The sequence below is a fragment of the Chanodichthys erythropterus genome, chromosome 13, assembly GCF_024489055.1.
Source record: "Chanodichthys erythropterus isolate Z2021 chromosome 13, ASM2448905v1, whole genome shotgun sequence".
In the NCBI taxonomy this organism is placed as follows: Eukaryota; Metazoa; Chordata; class Actinopteri; order Cypriniformes; family Xenocyprididae; genus Chanodichthys; species Chanodichthys erythropterus.
In genome coordinates this window covers 22,977,842-22,995,341 of record NC_090233.1, presented here as the reverse complement: position 1 = coordinate 22,995,341, position 17,500 = coordinate 22,977,842, and the positions used below count along the sequence as shown (strand labels likewise).

The 17,500-nt window shown below is 36.7% G+C and overlaps 1 protein-coding gene across 6 annotated transcripts in view; it reads left to right on the top strand.

Annotated features, from left to right (window-relative positions):
• gnb1l (guanine nucleotide binding protein (G protein), beta polypeptide 1-like) overlaps positions 1–17,500 on the top strand; it is a 54,290-nt gene that overhangs the window by 8,926 nt on the left and 27,864 nt on the right. For 2 of the 6 annotated variants that reach the window (XM_067406433.1, XM_067406428.1), the window contains exons 3-6: positions 2,846–2,945; positions 15,183–15,297; positions 15,388–15,516; positions 16,549–16,711. In XM_067406433.1, the coding sequence (XP_067262534.1) occupies positions 15,188–15,297; positions 15,388–15,516; positions 16,549–16,711 (402 nt within the window). In that variant the 5' untranslated portion in view covers positions 2,846–2,945; positions 15,183–15,187. Of the gene's footprint in view, positions 1–2,845; positions 2,946–3,229; positions 3,309–15,182; positions 15,298–15,377; positions 15,517–16,548; positions 16,712–17,500 lie in introns of those variants that run through there. The other 4 variants (XM_067406431.1, XM_067406430.1, XM_067406432.1 and 1 more) reach the window with 4 other exon arrangements.

Below are 17,500 nucleotides of genomic sequence, written 5' to 3'. Positions count from 1 at the left end.
TATCTATCTATCCATCCATCCATCCATCATCTGTCTGTCTGCCTTTCTATCTATCTATCCATCCATCCATCATCTATCTATCTATCTATCTATCTATCTATCTATCCATCATCTGTCTGTCTGCCTATCTATCTATCTGCCTTTCATTCTATCTATCCATCTGTCTATCATCTGTCTGTCTGCCTTTCTATCAATCTATCTATCTATCTATCTATCTATCTATCTATCTATCTATCTATCTATCTATCTATCTATCTATCTATGTATCTATCCATCCATCCATCCATCCATCATCTGTCTGTCTGCCTTTCTATCTATCTATCCATCCATCCATCCATCCATCATCTATCTATCTATCTATCTATCTATCTATCTATCTATCTATCTATCCATCATCTGTCTGTCTGCCTATCTATCTATCTGCCTTTCATTCTATCTATCCATCCGTCTATCATCTGTCTGTCTGCCTTTCTATCTATCTATCTATCTATCTATCTATCTATCTATCTATCTATCTATCTATCTATCTATCTATCTATCTATCTATCTATCTATCCATCCATCCATCCATCCATCATCTGTCTGTCTGCCTTTCTATCTATCTATCTGCCTTTCATTCTATGTATCTATCCATCCATCCATCTGTCTATCATCTGTCTGTCTGCCTTTCTATCTATATATCTGCCTTTCTTTCTATCTATCTATCCATCCATCATCCATCCACCCATCCATCTGTCTGTCTGCCTTTCTATTTATCTATCTATCTATCTATCTATCTATCTATCTATCTATCTATCTATCTATCTATCTATCTATCTATCTATCTATCTATCTATCTATCTATCTATCCATCTATCCATCCATCCATGCATCATCTGTCTGTCTGCCTTTCTATCTATCTATCTGCCTTTCATTCTATGTATCTATCCATCCATCCATCTGTCTATCATCTATCTGTCTGCCTTTCTTTCTATCTATCTATCCATCCATCACCCATCCATCCATCTGTCTATCATCTGTCTGTCTGCCTTTCTATCTATCTATCTGCCTTTCATTCTATCTATCCATCCATCCATCCATCCATCTGTCTGTCTGCCTTTCTATCTATGTATCTATATATCTATCTATCTGCCTTTCATTCTATCTATCTAATCTCTATTCTCTATATTTCGTTTTTCATATTCATTTATACATTTATTTTAATTGTATATATTTAAATATACCCTTAATTATTTATATATAATAAAAATTGTAATGTATTTATTTTAATTTCATGTTTTATATAATTTTTAAATAGTTCATTTTCTTAATACAGTTCATTTGTCGCTGAAAATAAAGTCAAGTGCATTGCATTCTGATCCTGTGGACAGAATACTGCAGAAAGAGAAAGAGTAGTATGTTATTATGGACAGAGTGGTAAAGTGTGAGTTAGTAGGTTTGTTCCCACGCTTTTTGAGACTATCACCATGATGGGTTTTCCGAACTACCTTGAAAAAGTTTAAATTTCCTCATCTATAGATCGCCTCACATTCCTTCAACATTCTGCGCAGCACCTGTGTCCTTGTGGATCTTATTGTCTCATTTAAGAGAGATGAAGAGATGCATAGAGAGATGGAGTAACCCTCAGTTGAGCTAATCCAGGGCCTCTAAAGAGGTTTAAACTGCTCTGGTTACATCTAATCTTTTTGCTCAGACCCAGCTGAGCCTGAAACCTCTTCTCCATGATCGAAACGTACAAATAAAGGTCTCTCTCTCACCCGGTGCAAGTATGAAAGGCGGCTATGTGCTCTGTGGATTAGAGTGGACTTTCCCCCTCCCGTTTTCTCAATTAGAGAAAGGATGAAACAGAGGAGGGAAACAAAAAAAGAACTTAACTGATTACTGAGAGGCTGCTCTACCCAGCAAGGGGACTTTTAGAAGGGTTTGTGTCATTTTTAGGCATTATCATGGCATAATCAGGGCCTATACGCCAAAGAAAAACATGACCATGATACCAAATTAGTAAAATCAGAAAGACTTTAAAGACTTCTCAAATTGTTTGGACGAGAGCCCGAATTTATTTATGATTTTCAAATCCTTAAAGGGATAGTTCACCCAAAAATGAAAATTCTGTCATTTGCTCACCTTCAAATTGTTCCAAACCTGTATGAATTTCTTTCTTCTGCTGAACACGAAAGAAGATATTTATGAGTAACGAAAGAGTTGATGGGCCCTATTGACTTCCTTAGTAGCCTATTTATTTATTTATTTTCCATACTATGGAAATCACTGGGGTCCATCAACTGTTTGGTTACCCATATTCTTTAAAATATCTTCTTTTGTGTTCAGCAGAAGAAAGAAATTCATACAGGTTTGAAACAACTTGAGGGTGAGTAAATGACAGAATTTTCATTTTTGGATGAACTATCCCTTTGAAAAATATCAATCATCAGTGTAGTTGATCACTGTCATGAAAAACAAAGAAACAAAAAAAATTAAATAATTGAAAGGTCAGAAAAGATTCTTAATTCTCACACTGTTTGAAGATTCCATATTAATTTATAATTTTTATTCAATAGGCGATTGATAACTTGGTTTCAGCCACCGCTGTCAAATAAATAAATAAATAAACTTGATTTATAATTTTCCAACCAATAGCTAAACAATTGATAATGGGTATTTTGCTATATGTTAATTTTTCAAATGCCAGAGTAATTAGTAATTGTATATTTAATGCTGTTTTTTCACTCTTTTTATTTTGTTTTTATTTATTTTGTGAAAGAAAGAAAAAGAAAGAAAGAAAGACCGACGTGAGGTGAGGTTAATAAATTAAATTAACCTTTTTTTTTTTTTTTTTTTAATTCAGGCATTGCTGAAGACAGCTCTCCTCCGCTACGGGGCTTTTCCTGTTCGCTGTCGCATGTTTTGATTTCATCAGTGCACGCGGGATTCCGCCGTTTATACAGGTACCGCGTTTACATTTCTGTAACGGATTGCGCAATGTTTGTTTTAGCTTTTCTGATGATTCCATGCAAAAATAATCACATGTTGATATCTGTTGTTACGTCGCGTGATATTTTGTGCTTATTCGTGCTTTATTTGGTTGTGTTTGTGCCATAATAAGTGCAGCGAGAGCAGGTTTGTGCATGTAATGAAGCTGTCAGTGGTTGATCACAGCTGTCAACGCTGAATGCTACACTCCTCTACAGTCATGCTGTCAGCCTCATCAGCGATCTCTTTTGTCTGGACTTTAGGGTTCGGACAGTTACAAGCTCTAATCCACGCTGCATCTACACTAATATGGGATTACTCTTGATGTCTGATTCGTGGTAAATGTGACACAAAGTGGTAAAACTTTGCATTTGTGCATACTGTGGCTGTATGAAAGTCATTGCGTTACATAAGCATTGCATGGCATAAGTGGGCATTTTAATATTTGATTATTTTGCTTTACAAGCAAAACATTTCATTTAAAAAAAACGTTTACGTTGCACGTTTAAATTTTCGGACCCTTTCTGGTTGTCTAATGTAAGTGTAACATGCCTATAGTTAATATGATAAACGCACCTGTGGTTAGTCTGTTAGACAGTCGTGTGAAACTGACTAAAATATCTTTGTCTGAAAACTGAAGCTGCTCAGTCAGTCAGTGACCAGCAGTGCTTATATTTGAAGTCGTCTAATGATCTAGTGCAGTGGTTTTCAAACTTTTCAGAACATCTAAGTACCTAGTCATTCACTACCATTGTTCAGTTTTGTTTTGTTTTCTCCCAGCATTGGGCAAATAGAAATATTTTTGAGTGCTAAAGATGCTTAGCATTTGCAAGCAGTATTATTATTATTATTATCAATATTTCAAGTAAATAATGCAAGAGCCTTATCAGTCCCCTGACTGGACCTTTGCAGATCTGAGGAAGAGTTTTATGAAACATTTAAAAATGACATTCAGAGTAAAATGTTTTGGTAACACTTTAAGGTTCCATTAGTTAATGATTTGACCAATATTTGTGTAACAATAGATTTGTTACATTATTTATTAATCTTTGTTAACTTTAGTTAAAGGTGCAATATGAAAGAATTTTGCAGTAAAATATCCAAAAACCCCTAGGCCAGTGTTATATATTCTGTTCACTTGAGTACTTAAAATATCCCAAATGTTTCCAACTATTTCTAAATCGTGAGAAAACTGCAATTTTAACCAAAGCTCCGGGATGTGTGAGGAGTCGCCTGTCAATTGCTTTATACCCACATTACCCTCAGTTTCCGGTTTTATTTTGTAGAAACCATGGAAACACCAAAGACGCTTTAATATATTACATGTTTTAATAGACAAGGGAACAACTGTTTTGATATATTTATAGAAATAAAACGAATTAAAACTAATTGTTGTTATATAGCTCAACGCGTTTAGTCTTATTGTTTAAATCAAATTTTCTTGATTTTTTTTTTTTTTTTTTTTTTTGCGAGTACCATGCTTTTCCATGCCTCAGAGAAAAACATTATTTTGCTAACATATAGCATAATCAGATGCAGCTTTATTTTTATTAACAGTAATACAGAATTTTCTCCATCATACAATACGTTTTAAAATTAATTGCAGGCCATTTATCAACACAAGCCATCCAGCATTTATTAAGATCGATTTTAGAATATCATATATCTTACGGCAGTGTGTAACAGTGTCTCACAGCAGCCACTGAGCGAACGCACAGAGTAAAGTTATCATTTTCACCACACTCAAATGTATCTAATATGATAAACACAGCTGTGTTACCTCATACTCATGACCGGAAAAGCAGAAGCGGCGCCGGCGACTGTGACATAATAAAAGTTCACGGCCTGTTGCACAATCGCTCCAGCGTCCTTGTTCAGCTCCCACAACACTCGCTCCTGCTCTGCTTCATACTACAGTAACGTTAATAATCACATTCATGAACCTGATTTCTTCTCGAGTCCTATTACAATTGTTTTCCACCGGCTGTGAGGTGGAGACCACATGTCCCAAGATTCCGCTCTCAAACTTGGCGTCATCATGCTACGCCTTTGTTTTGAATAGGCCTCTAGCAGACAGAAAATATTACATATTACACCTTTAACAGAAATGCTTATTAACAAACTGTTCGTTGTTAGTTCTTGTTAGCTCAGCTCCATTAAATAATATTAACACATACACCTTTTGATTTTAATAATTTATAAGTAAATTATGAAATTAACATCACCTAAGATTAATAAATGCTTAAGAAATATTTTTCATGGTTATTTCATGTTAACTTACATAGTTAACCAATGTTAACAAATGGAACCTTAGAAAGTGTTACCCCTTTTTAAATATTATTATTATTATTATTTTAATTTAATGTCAATTTCCAATTCATGCAATACTATTGTTAAAAAGTTTGAGGTCAATAGATTTTTTTTTGAATTTTGAATTAATACTTTTATGCAGCAAGGCCATATTAAATTGATCAAAAGTGACAGCAAAGACATTTATAACTTATTATTATAATAATTCTATTACAAATAAATGCTGTTCTTTTGAATTTTCAACTCATCAAAGAATCCTGAAAAAAATGTATCACAGGTTTCACAAAAAATAGTAAGCAGCAATATTAAGCATAATATTAAATATTAACTGTTTTCAACATTAATGATATTAATAATAATAATAATAATAATAAATGTTTCTTGAGCATTAAATCAGCATATTAGAATGATTTCTGAAGGATCATGTGACACTGAAGACTGTAAAATTCAGGTTTGCATCACAGAAATAAATTACATTTTAAAATATTTTAAAATAGAAAACTAATATTTAAAATTGTAATGATATTTACTGTTGTTTTTACTGTATTTTTGATCAAATTATTGCAGCCTTGGAGAACATAAGAGAGAAATGTAGAAATCTTATCAATGCCAAACATTTGAATTGTAATATGTACTATATTTGAGAACCACTGCTCTAGAACAGATTTCAGTGAGCTTTATTTTTTAAGTTTATTTAAATAGGGAGAGTAAAAAGAAACATGATTCCAGCTGATAGCTGGAAAATATGTATTGTACATCGAGAGTATAGCATGAGCTAATTTGCATCTCGGGTCCCTAGAAAAGGCTTTTCTAAAAGAGACAACCAAGCAAATATTTAGTCACTAAAATTGTATATAGATATGCTCCTTTCAGCCACTCCAAAAGACAATATTTTTATTCTGTCCACTGCCAAACAACAGACACTATTGTGGGATATCATAGGCGGTGAAGTACGTACTGTATGATACATAAGAAATTGACCAGATGGCATCTTACTAAACAGAATTTGATGCATATGTTGTTAGTTGTAAGAAAAGCATAATTTGATAGCAGATTTCATGTGGTTTAATATTTTGTATCCAATGCAATTCAGTTCATACAGTTTGTGTGACTTGAGCAAGTGCGCATGAACCTGTCTGCGTCATTCCAGTAAATCTTAATCACTCAATACTTCATTGCAAGGAAGCAGGTGATAATGTCCACAGATAAACGTGTGTTACCTGCAGGTTTCTTTGGTAATCAGCACTAAAGCCCCTTAAGCCCGGGTGCAAAGACAAAGTGGCCACCATCACTTCCCTCACACGCAGCTATGCATTCAGCCCTTATCTGTGTCAGCCTCAGCGTGGCATTCACGCCATGGGCAGGAACAATGTGGCCTGTCACTCACCTCCATCAGCATGAGTGACAGTGGGTGTGGAAGCTCTTGTGTCTGACTTCAGCTCTCTATCTTCCACAGAGCTGTTTTTCCAGTCCAGATACTCCCCCCTTTCCTCCGTTTTCCTTTACCGAGACACGGCAGCACAATAAAGGGCGTGTGTGTATCCCACACTTCCTCCTCTGTTTGTTTAACTGAGCTTTAGAATGGACCTGCAGGTCCGTTTGCCACATTTGTTTCCTCCGCGGGAGAATTTGGACTTTTTTGGCACAAGGGGGGGTCGAAAGAAACGCTGACTAATGATTGTGTGGGTGTTGGGCTCGGTGAGGTGGAAATGTCAAAGAAGTAACAGAAAGAGAGTGAGAGGGATGAAACCAAAATAAGAATAAAGAAAAGAATGACTTAATATCCGAGGTATGATATGATTAAAACCAGGGAGTACCGGCCACAGCACCAACACACAGCCTTCAAAGTCATTTTACTCACTTTATGTTCTTTTTATTATGATACATTGAAGTTTTATCTCACACACACACACACACACAAAAAAAAAAACTTTTCGATTACATTCAAACATTCGATTACTAGATTTTTTAAATTGTGACTGGTGCTTGTCTGTGAAATGGTTGAATGTTGTTGGTTGCTATGCTTGCTTACTTGCTGGATAAATCTTCTTAAAGGATTAGTTCACTTCTGAATGAAAATTTCCTGATAATGTACTCACCCCCATGTCATCCCAGATGTTCATGTTTTTCTTTCTTCAGTCAAAAGAAATTAAGGTTTTTGAGGAAAACATTCCAGGATTTTTCTCCATATAGTGGATTTCAGTGTGGTTCACGGGGTGGAAGGTCCGAATTGCAGTTTCAGTGCAGCTTCAAAGGGCTCTACAAGTAGGCTGAAGTACCGTGGTAGGGCGAAAAACTTAATCTAATTTTCTCCTCTAACTTCAAAATCATCCGATATTGTTTTTCTACCTTTTTTTTGTAAAGGGCGTTTGACTTAGTCTTTGCACATTCGCTATGTAGACTCTGTATCAGTAACATGATGTCAATCTTGTGGATTGCAGAGCTAGTGCAAGATGAACATTTGTGGTTAAAAAGTATATACTTTTTAATTTTTTTTTAGAAAATTAAAAAATCGTTTTGCAAGATAAGACCCTTATTCCTCGTCTGGGGTAGAGCCCTTTGAAGCTGCATCGAAACTGCAATTTGGACCTTCAACCCGTTGTACCCTTTTGAAGTCCACTACAGAAAAGTCCTTGAATGTTTTCCTCAAAAACATTAATTTCTTTTCGACTCAAGAAAAAAAAGGCATGAACATCTTGGATGACATGGGGGTGAGTAAATTATCAGAAAAATTTTATTCAGAAGTGAACTAACCCTTTAAGAACATTATCTTTCTTAGGATAAATTAACTCTATGCAGACCGAATTATAAAAGTAAAATATTATTATTAACTTTAGTTAGAAAAGAAGTGGCCCTGGGCCCTTTCATATGTGCTGAATGCTGCCGAAATTTGTCATAATTATAAAATTAAAAACAGTGTTCCTATTTGACTCTGAATTTGAAACTTAATTTATAATTCCGCAAAAAGTCATGTTGTAATGTTCCAAATATTAAAGGGTTAGTTTGCTCAAAAATGAAATTTCTTTCATTAAGTACTCATCCTCATTTTATTCCAAACCTGCAAGATCTTCGTTCATCTTCGGAACACAAATTAAGATATTTTTGATGAAATCCGAGAGGTTTTTTATCTCCCATAGAAAGCAACGAAATAAGTGAAGTTGCCGCATTACAGAGCTTCTGTGTTTACATCGGAACGGCGGCTCAGTGTTGGCGGACGCTGTTCATGTGACCAGCACTAAGCATGCGTGTGATGCTGATGCAGGAGTTGGCCAATACTGAGTCGGCGTTCTAACGTAGAACACGGAAGCTGTGCACTGCGTTGGATACTGACAGGGAATACGGAAAGTATTCTCGTTGCTTCATAACATTAAGGTTGAACCACTGCAGTCACGTTGACTATTTTAATGTCTTTACTACTTCTCTGGACCTTGAATGTGGCAATTTCGTTGCTTTCTATGGAAGATTCAAAAAACTCTCAGATTTCATGAAAAATATCTTAATTTGTGTTCCGAAAATGAACGAAGGTCTTGCAGGTTTGAAACAGCATGAGGGTGTGCAATTAATAACAGAAATTTCATTTTTGGGTGAACTAACCCTTTAAGTTTGTGAATGTAAAAGCTCTTCAAAGGTCAAAGTGCATGATAAATAGAGTTATTGTCTCCCAAATGAATAAACCGATTCTGAACTGCTTGAAATGAGACGTCAGTCATTCCAGTCTTACTTCCTGCACGATCCTATATAGGTTTGTAACAAGTTTGCATAATGCCCGCCTATGGTCTTCACTGGCTGCCTGCAAACAACCTCTACTTTGACACGCTTTGTAGTCATAGCTGAGGCCTGGAAGAGTTTGGTTCTCATTGTCGATGTGTCGAGAATACACTGTTTTCTGCACTGTGAAAGCAAATTCACTTTGCATGCACTTCCAAATAATGAGAACTCAGACTTAAACTGATGCTGTGAAAAACTCCATCATTACTGTTTGTATTACTGTGTATGAAGTGCTAAGGAAGCCTCTGGAGCTGAAATTCAGATATGTCAATGAGTGTTTCGCTTCCGACACACACTGTATGTTGTAGACCAATCACAACAGACTGGGCCATCTGACCAGTTAGAACAGAGTAGGTGGACTAGGCACACTTTTTAGTTTGTTAAGATGTCTTTGGTCCATGTCGCATATTTCACACTCATATTTCAGTCGAACCGCACCAGAGTTTGTTTGGAAACAGACCAAGACCCACCTTTTCAGGGTTTTTGTTTGGTGCACACCAAGGTTCAGATGGTATCATTCACACTAATTCAAACGAGCTGCATTAACAGAGCAATTGCACCATTCGTTTTAATTTAACCAAATCTGCCAAGTGTGAACACACCCTAAGTCTATAGGATTTTTGCCTGGTGGACAGTAAAACAAATGAAAAAAAAACCCAATTCTGGTTAGATGGGTATCTTTTTGGCCTTTTGCTACATTTTTATGAAGAAATAATAATGCTAGCACTGAACTTGCATCTCCTGTGTGCATACGTCAGAGCACTAACCACAAGGCTAGCGATTTTCATTTTTGTCTGAAATGCAATAACACTCAGACTTATCAGACTTTTTTTTTAAAATTTCCCATAATGCTTTGTCACAGCAGCACTTTAAAGATGGCATCCACCTGCTCCACGAGGGCAGCAGTAATCACATTCTATATTCTCACAATCTGCAGGATCTTAGTTGGGCTTATTTATGAATGGCAGCGTATGACAGTGGTTTGGGCAGAGGTGTGTGGCTGCCTATCACTGAATCCACTGATTCCACAGCGCAGGGGGGAGAGGAATGCGGACCGCCTATCCTCGATCTTTGAAGCCCACGTTAAAATGACTGCTGCTCCCCCTCCTCCGGTATAAGTCGCAGCGCAGGGGGCACAGATAGAGCCTGTGTTTGATCTGAAGGTCGCCAGCCCTTTGCCTGTGTTGAGAGATACCTGGCTGACGTGGCTGCTTCTTATTTAATAACATGAAGGGGAAGCAAACTCTCTCTCATAATTAGGCCTAATTACCAAGCAGGTGTTGACAGACGGCCCACGAAGAGACAAACTGCCTTTATCCAGAGTCTTAGAGTCAGATTACTGGAGCTGTCTTATCTGTTACACCAAGAGAGCTGAAAAACGCTCTCTCTTTCTCTTCATCCTCTCATCAGAAATGGACATTATCATTTCATATCTGCCTTTGCCTGTACATTTAATTTCAGATCCTAAATAATTCAGCACAATATTGATAGTATTGATTTAATAATAGTCATGGCTTTCCTGTCAGACGTTCAAAATAACATAAAATATCATTGTCAAAAGTTTGTGTTCTCTCCTGCTGCATTTATTTATGCATTTATATATCAAAAATACAGTAAAAAATGTGAAATTATTGCAATTTTTAAAAATGTACCATTCAGAAATAATTCTAATATGCTGATTTGGTGCTCAAGAAACATTTCCTGTTATTATTATTTTTGAAAACAGCTGTTCTATCTAATATTTTCAATAGAATTTTTGACAGAATGGGATTTATTTGAAATAAAAATATTTTTGTAAATGTCTTTACTGTCAGTTTTGATTAATTTAATGTGTCCTAGCTGAATAAAAGTGTTCATTTCAGAGCTTATGTTCAATGAGCGTTCCTGGAACTTCAGTGTAAGTGAAGTGGTTAAACTCAACTATGGTAAATGAAGTAGTCTTCTTTTTGTAGTCTACTGTTTAGTGATGTGGTTGGCCAATATGGGTTTTTTAATGGCTCATTCGGATATCTACAGATCATGTTGGCTGATGGATGCTGTAATGCCAATAAATATAACAGATACAGTCCACTAATTTAATTTCAGAACTTGTGACCAAGAATTTCACAGCAGCACTGGACCTTTTTCACTGTTTGTAATATATGATTCACTCTACTTGTTTGTATGCAATATAGAATTCCAATTCTGTGACTTGAGTATTTTTGTTGACAGCAAAAAATAAACAAATATTGTGTGTATATAGATTGTGAATGAATATAGATTGAATTGTGACCCCATTCTGCCTTTTTTCCCCATAACACTATATGCGTTCTCCTCTCCTCTGTCTATCCATGCCATTTAAAAAAAAAACTTCTGTAAAATGTTGCCTTACCAATGTCATGATCTTTCTTGACTCTTTGGCCTAGATCCTCAGCCTGTTTTTCCACTCCATCCATATCTTTATTTCTCTCCATCTCTGACTGACAGCGCTGTATTGGCAGAGGTTTGTTTGGTGCGTCGTGTTTGCATAACGAGAACATGCATTTCCAGACCCGTGTGTCAAACAGCCCTGGTGCTGTGAACTTCACAATACGGGCATGTTAATCTGCTTTAAACCTATGAAAACCTCGCTGTCATACGAACGATCATCCAATAGTGCATTCCTCCACCTTTGCAGTTTTTTTTTTTTTGCTCTTGTTGTTTTGGGAGAATTACAGTTTAAAGTGACTATACAATGCTACTTTAACTTTATTTTGGTGTTCTCCTAGTACTGTTATAGATTTATATGCATTTCATCCAAGGTCAAAAAACACTTTACTTTTCTCATAATATACATTGTACATCACCAGAATCTGAAAATGGTTTGTTGTTTGAAGATTTAGTCTCTCTAAAATCCTCCTTTCCATGTGCCTACTCTGCTCTGATTGGTCAGATGGCCCAGTCTGTTGTGATTGTTCTACCATTCACAGCACGTGTCGGAAACAAAACGCCTATTACCGTATCTGAATTTCAGCTCTGGAGGCTTCCTCAACGCTTGATAAACAGTAATACAAAAGATGGCATTGTTTTTTCTGTATCAATTCCAGTGCAAGTCCTCATCCTCCTCATGTGTTTTCAATTTGCATAATGCATTTAAAAATTAATGACCAAACATATCTTTACAAAAGTTCACAATGCTGTTGCAGACAAAATATAACGTGGATAACATTGAATAAACATATTTTCATCAGGTTAGATACTGATTATTAATGACTTTATCTAAAGGGCCCCTTTATCTAAACTTCTCAGACCTGCTCATCTGCCATTTTGTAGTTTTTTTTTAACACTTTTTATCCAAGTTTGTAGTTCTAATCAAATCCTCGTCCAATGCGCAATGGGTTTTGGGCAATATTAGCCATTAGAGTGTGCACGGATCTGCACTTCGTATTCTAACCTGAAAAAGTAGACCATCCGAGTATCATTGGAATACTCATTTCAACAATTTGGGATGCATTTATTCTAATTTAGAATACTATTTAGGATGGATAGTATGTGAATTGGGACAAATAACTTATTTGTTGTGCATTTTCAAATTTGTGCATTCACAAACAGATATATTACACACTGCATGAAAGATAATATTAGAAAAAAGAATAATAGGGCGTGCACTACTTGTTTTCTTTTTACTCTATTATTTTTTCGTGTCAGGATTTGAAATTCTTTCAGGCAAACTTCTAAAGCTAGAAGCTAGTTTAAGATATTATTATTATTATATATATTATGTTAAAAAAAAAAAATAATATAAGATATATATTCCTGATTTATCCATGATCCCCTTGTGGCTGAATACTGGGGCATTGTATTACCATGGTAACTGTACTTTAAAACCTTTTTAGCAGGCTCAATTTTTGTGATATCTACTTTAAATTTGGAACACAGCTTGGTAAGACATGATTTTATAGCAGTTTTGAAGTCCAGAATATTTTGCTTCATTACATTTTCTTTGAAGTAAACTTAAACTTCTATAATTTTTAAGCTACTTCATTTATGGAATGGTCTTCTGAGTGTTTTCTTTAAAAAGAGACCAACCTTATGTCTGTATTCCAAAGCAGTCATGAGTTACAACCATTTAAAGGGTTAGTTCACCCAAAAATAAAATTTCTGTTATTAATTATTCACCCATATGTCGATATTGTTGAATAAAGTCCTTATTTTTGTTTTTGTGCACAAAAAGTACTCTTGTCGCTTCATAAAATTAAGGTTGAACCACTGCAGTCACTTTGACTTTTTTTTAACAATGTCTTTAGTACCTTTCTGGACCTTGAAAGTGTTGATTATATTGCTGTATATGGATGAGTCAGATACCTCTGGGATTTCATCAAAAATATCTTAATTTGTGTTCTGAAGATGAACGAAGGTCTTACAATATGACAGAATGATATTAGGGTGAGTAATTAATGACAGAATTTTCATTTTTGGGTAAAATTACCCTTTAAGTTTAGATTTAAGTTTAAAAATGGGGGTCACAGAAAAAAGGAAAAGAAAACGGTATACTACTTGGCCATTTTCAATAATTTCTAAGTGCACTAGAAAGGTAAATAGCTTTAGTTTAAGATATAGTTCAGCTGGATAGACAGTTCCTCAAACCAGAGGTTTAATTTCAGCCCCTATATGTGCAGTAGACAGGGTCTGGCTCCTATACAGGCCTGATGGCGACTGATAGTCACGGGTTCTAATCCTACTGCCTCCCTCTCAGCTCTCCTGTAAGAAGCTAGAGGGGCGTTTAGTGACTGTCCCCTTTGTGAGGGGTTCATATGGGGTGGCTGGGGGCTCGACTCTTAATTAGGAAGGTAGGGCAGTGAAGAATCTCCGCTTGACAGATTAACATGCACAATTTAACCACTAACCTTCCGAAATGAGCTCCCCCAAAATACCTGTGGGTCCAGTTTCAGCGCAAGGGCAGAGGTGACCAGAGATGACACTGAGCAGAAGGGTCTTCATTAACCGAGCGTCTCCATATCTAAAATCAGCAATATCAGTCGCCACTCAAAGGAGAAAACCGGCTCTGTCTGTGGTTATTTTTGTTTAATATTCTTAATTGTGTTTCATTTTAATTGGTGTAATTTTTTGCTTCCCTTTTAAATGGTTTAAATGACTAATATGGTTAGTTATGAAACTTTTCTCAGTGTCAAGCATTTAAAGCATTTCTAAGGAGAGCCTAATCTCGAAACTGACATCTTATGATGTCTTGCAGGTTCAAAACCACATCAATGTGTCACATTTTTAATGTTTTTTTTTTATGAAGACATCAACAGATTTAGTTTTTTTGTGGCCATTTGAAAGCCATTTGTCGCTGACATCTAATCAAATAATTTCCATCTGGATTTTTGTGGTCTGTTGCATCTCCGCTGTGGCCCTCCTTGTAGCCTACAGTGCCGTTTGCGCTCACAACTGCTTTGAAACTCTTTTCTCTTTTTTTTTTTTCTTTTTTTTTGTTAGCTGTTGATGAAAATAAAAATTAAAAAGACAGATTCCAGTGTGTTTACAGTAATTAAGTTGTCTCGCTTGTGATTTATGACGTATTGAGCAAGAGGTTTTACAAAGGAGAAGGAAGACAAGGGAAAAAAATAACATGATCACATCTTCCTTTTGCCTAAAGGCTTTTAGTGTTTACAGTGTTAACCAAGAGATATCAGTCTTTTCATATGGGCTGATGCTAATAATTATGTGTAAGTTGTGTAAACAAACTCCACCAGTTCTGGTCATGTGGTCAATTAATTTTTCTGTTCTTTTTGAATGTCAGGATTTGGTTTTCTTTTAGACAAACTGCTACAGTTAGGCTGTTCACACAGAACTCGTTTTTCCATTCTAAAGCGCAATTTTTTTTTATATAGTCACGCACTAGACGGACATGTATAACTGTTTATTATTATCATTGTTGAAAAAGCAGTTGTGCTGCTTAATATTTTTGTAGAAACCAAACCATGATACTTTTTTCTTCAGGATACTATGATTAAATACAAAGTTTAAAAAAAAAAAAATCACTTATTTGAAATTGTATTTTTTGGAACAATGTAATGTAAAAGTCTTTACTGCCACTTTCTGTTAATGTAATGCATCCTTGCTGAATAAAGTTATTTAAAATGTGTTAATTTATGTATTTATCTATGTTGCAGTGCTGATGTCCCGCCCTCCTCCAGACCCACTGTACATCCTGAGGGGTTCAGGGGCCGCAGTGAACACCCTTCACTTCTGCTGTGGTGGGGATGGACCACCATTTCTCTACTCTGGGTTGGTGCCAACTTATTAAATGAACCTTTAAACATTTGGTTGCCTTAATAGAGTCCTGTTTATGGTAATCTTGATGCTAGTGTGCTTTAGGTCTGGTAAAGGTGCGATCCATGTTTGGAACCTGACCACTAGGAGAGCAGAACATGTTTTAGAGAGCCATGCTGGGAACTCTGTTATTTGGCTCCACACCTTCAAAGACAGCAGCAGCAGCCTCATCAGGTAGAGGAGAGGAGGGTAAGATGTGTCACCCCTAAAGGCCCTTGTATACTTCAAACGAAGTTCTTTTTCATTCTTCATTTAGTGGTAAAACGAAGTTCGAAATGCGTGACCAGCGATATATTGTAAACGAACATCTGACACCGCCCACACTGCTGAGATCGACGGTTGGATGTATTTGTAAATATGTGCCGTGCACTTTCTTCTCAGTAACAAAATAAACACAACAAAAATGAGAAAACGGTAAGCATTTTTTATAGAAAGCATAAGAAATGCGTCTGATTATGACAACATGGGTATGTTAGCACAAGTAGTGTAGTCACATTTATTTATATAGCCCTTTATCCAATAGATTGCTTTAAATCAAGCAGCTTTGCAGTATCAAACATGAAAAACAGTGTCAGTGCCTCATTTTATCAGACGCACAACTTCATTTTGTACTATAAAGCGGCTATCCAGTGTGTACATGTTTTCACTCATGGAGATCTTACCTCAACGAACTCAAACACACGAAATGAGTCAGAGACGCGTTCCACTTGAGTGAAGGCGGAGCCTCGGTGCACACCTCCAATTACGTTATTGTCACTGACCGATGTTAGTACGAAGGTGTTTTGCAGCTGGAGCGAACTTTTCCTGAAATTTCGCTTTGGCAAGCCGTTTCGAACTTCCAAAAAGAACACAAAACGAACTTCGTTTTAGCCTGATTTTTTTCTAAATGACGTCACATCAGTTCGTTCTTCGATTTCGTTTGAAGTATATCAGGGCCTTTAGCCTATCAAACTGTGCATCATTATTGTCACATGGCCATCTAACATCTAAACTGTGATGCTCATGCAGGAGAGACTTAGACTGTGACCTCCACCTCAAATCTGGATTGTTGATCCCTTTCTCCTTCCCATTTTCAGTCCCCTATCTCTACTGTCTTAGTCTAAAAACCTGTCTCTTCAAACTGGATCAGTTAATTTGTCATATTAGTGTCATTGCCATGATAGGTTTGTGTTATTGTTCTGTTGTGCATGTGTCTGTGACTGTCAGTCAGGGTCGGGACATGCGGTTGTGCGTGTGGGATCTGTCTGAAGACCGCAGCAAAGTGACGGACTCTCTCCTCACGGGCAGTGTGGGGTTCTGTCAGTGCTCTCTGCTGGAGTCCCGGCCCGGGTCTGCTCTACTGGCCCACCCCACAGAACACATGGAGGAGGTGAGTGACTGCAGAGATAATCGCTTCATCACACACATCTCAGGACAGTGGCCACCAACACTGCAGTTCCCCCTTAGAGGAGTACATTTAGTTGCTTTAGGTACTGACATTAATAAGCAGATTTTAGGATGACCAATAAAATGATTCTATAATTCAATGGCAGTGGCGGGTCTAGCTTACAGTGTGTCTGGAAAGTACTCACAGCGCTTTACTTTTTGTTTTGTTGCAGCCTTATGCCAAAAGGGATTAAATTCATTATTTTCCTCAAAATTCTACAAACAATACCCCGTAATGACAATGTGAAAGAAGTTTGTTTGAAATCTTTGCAAATTTATTTAAAATAAAAATCACATGTACAAAAGTATTCACAGCCTTTGCTCAATACTTTGTTGAAGCACCTTTGGCACCAATTACAGCCTCAAACTCTTTTTGAGTATGAAGCTTCGCACACCTATTTTTGGGGTGTTTCTCCATTCTTCTTTGCAGGATCTCTCAAGCTTTATCAAGTTTGATGGGGAGCATCGGTGCACAGCCATTTTCAGATCTCTCCAGAGATATTAAATCGGGATCAAGTCTGGGCTCTGGCTGGGCCACTCAAGGACATTCACAGAGTTGTCCCGTAGCCAATCCTTTGTTATCTTGGCTGTGTGCTTAGGGTCGTTGTCCTGTTGGAAGATGAACCTTCGCCCCAGTCTGAGGTCCAGAATGCTCTGGAGCAGGTTTTCATCAAGGATGTCTCTGTACATTGCTGCATTCATCTTTTCCTCGATCCTGACTAGTCTCCCAGTT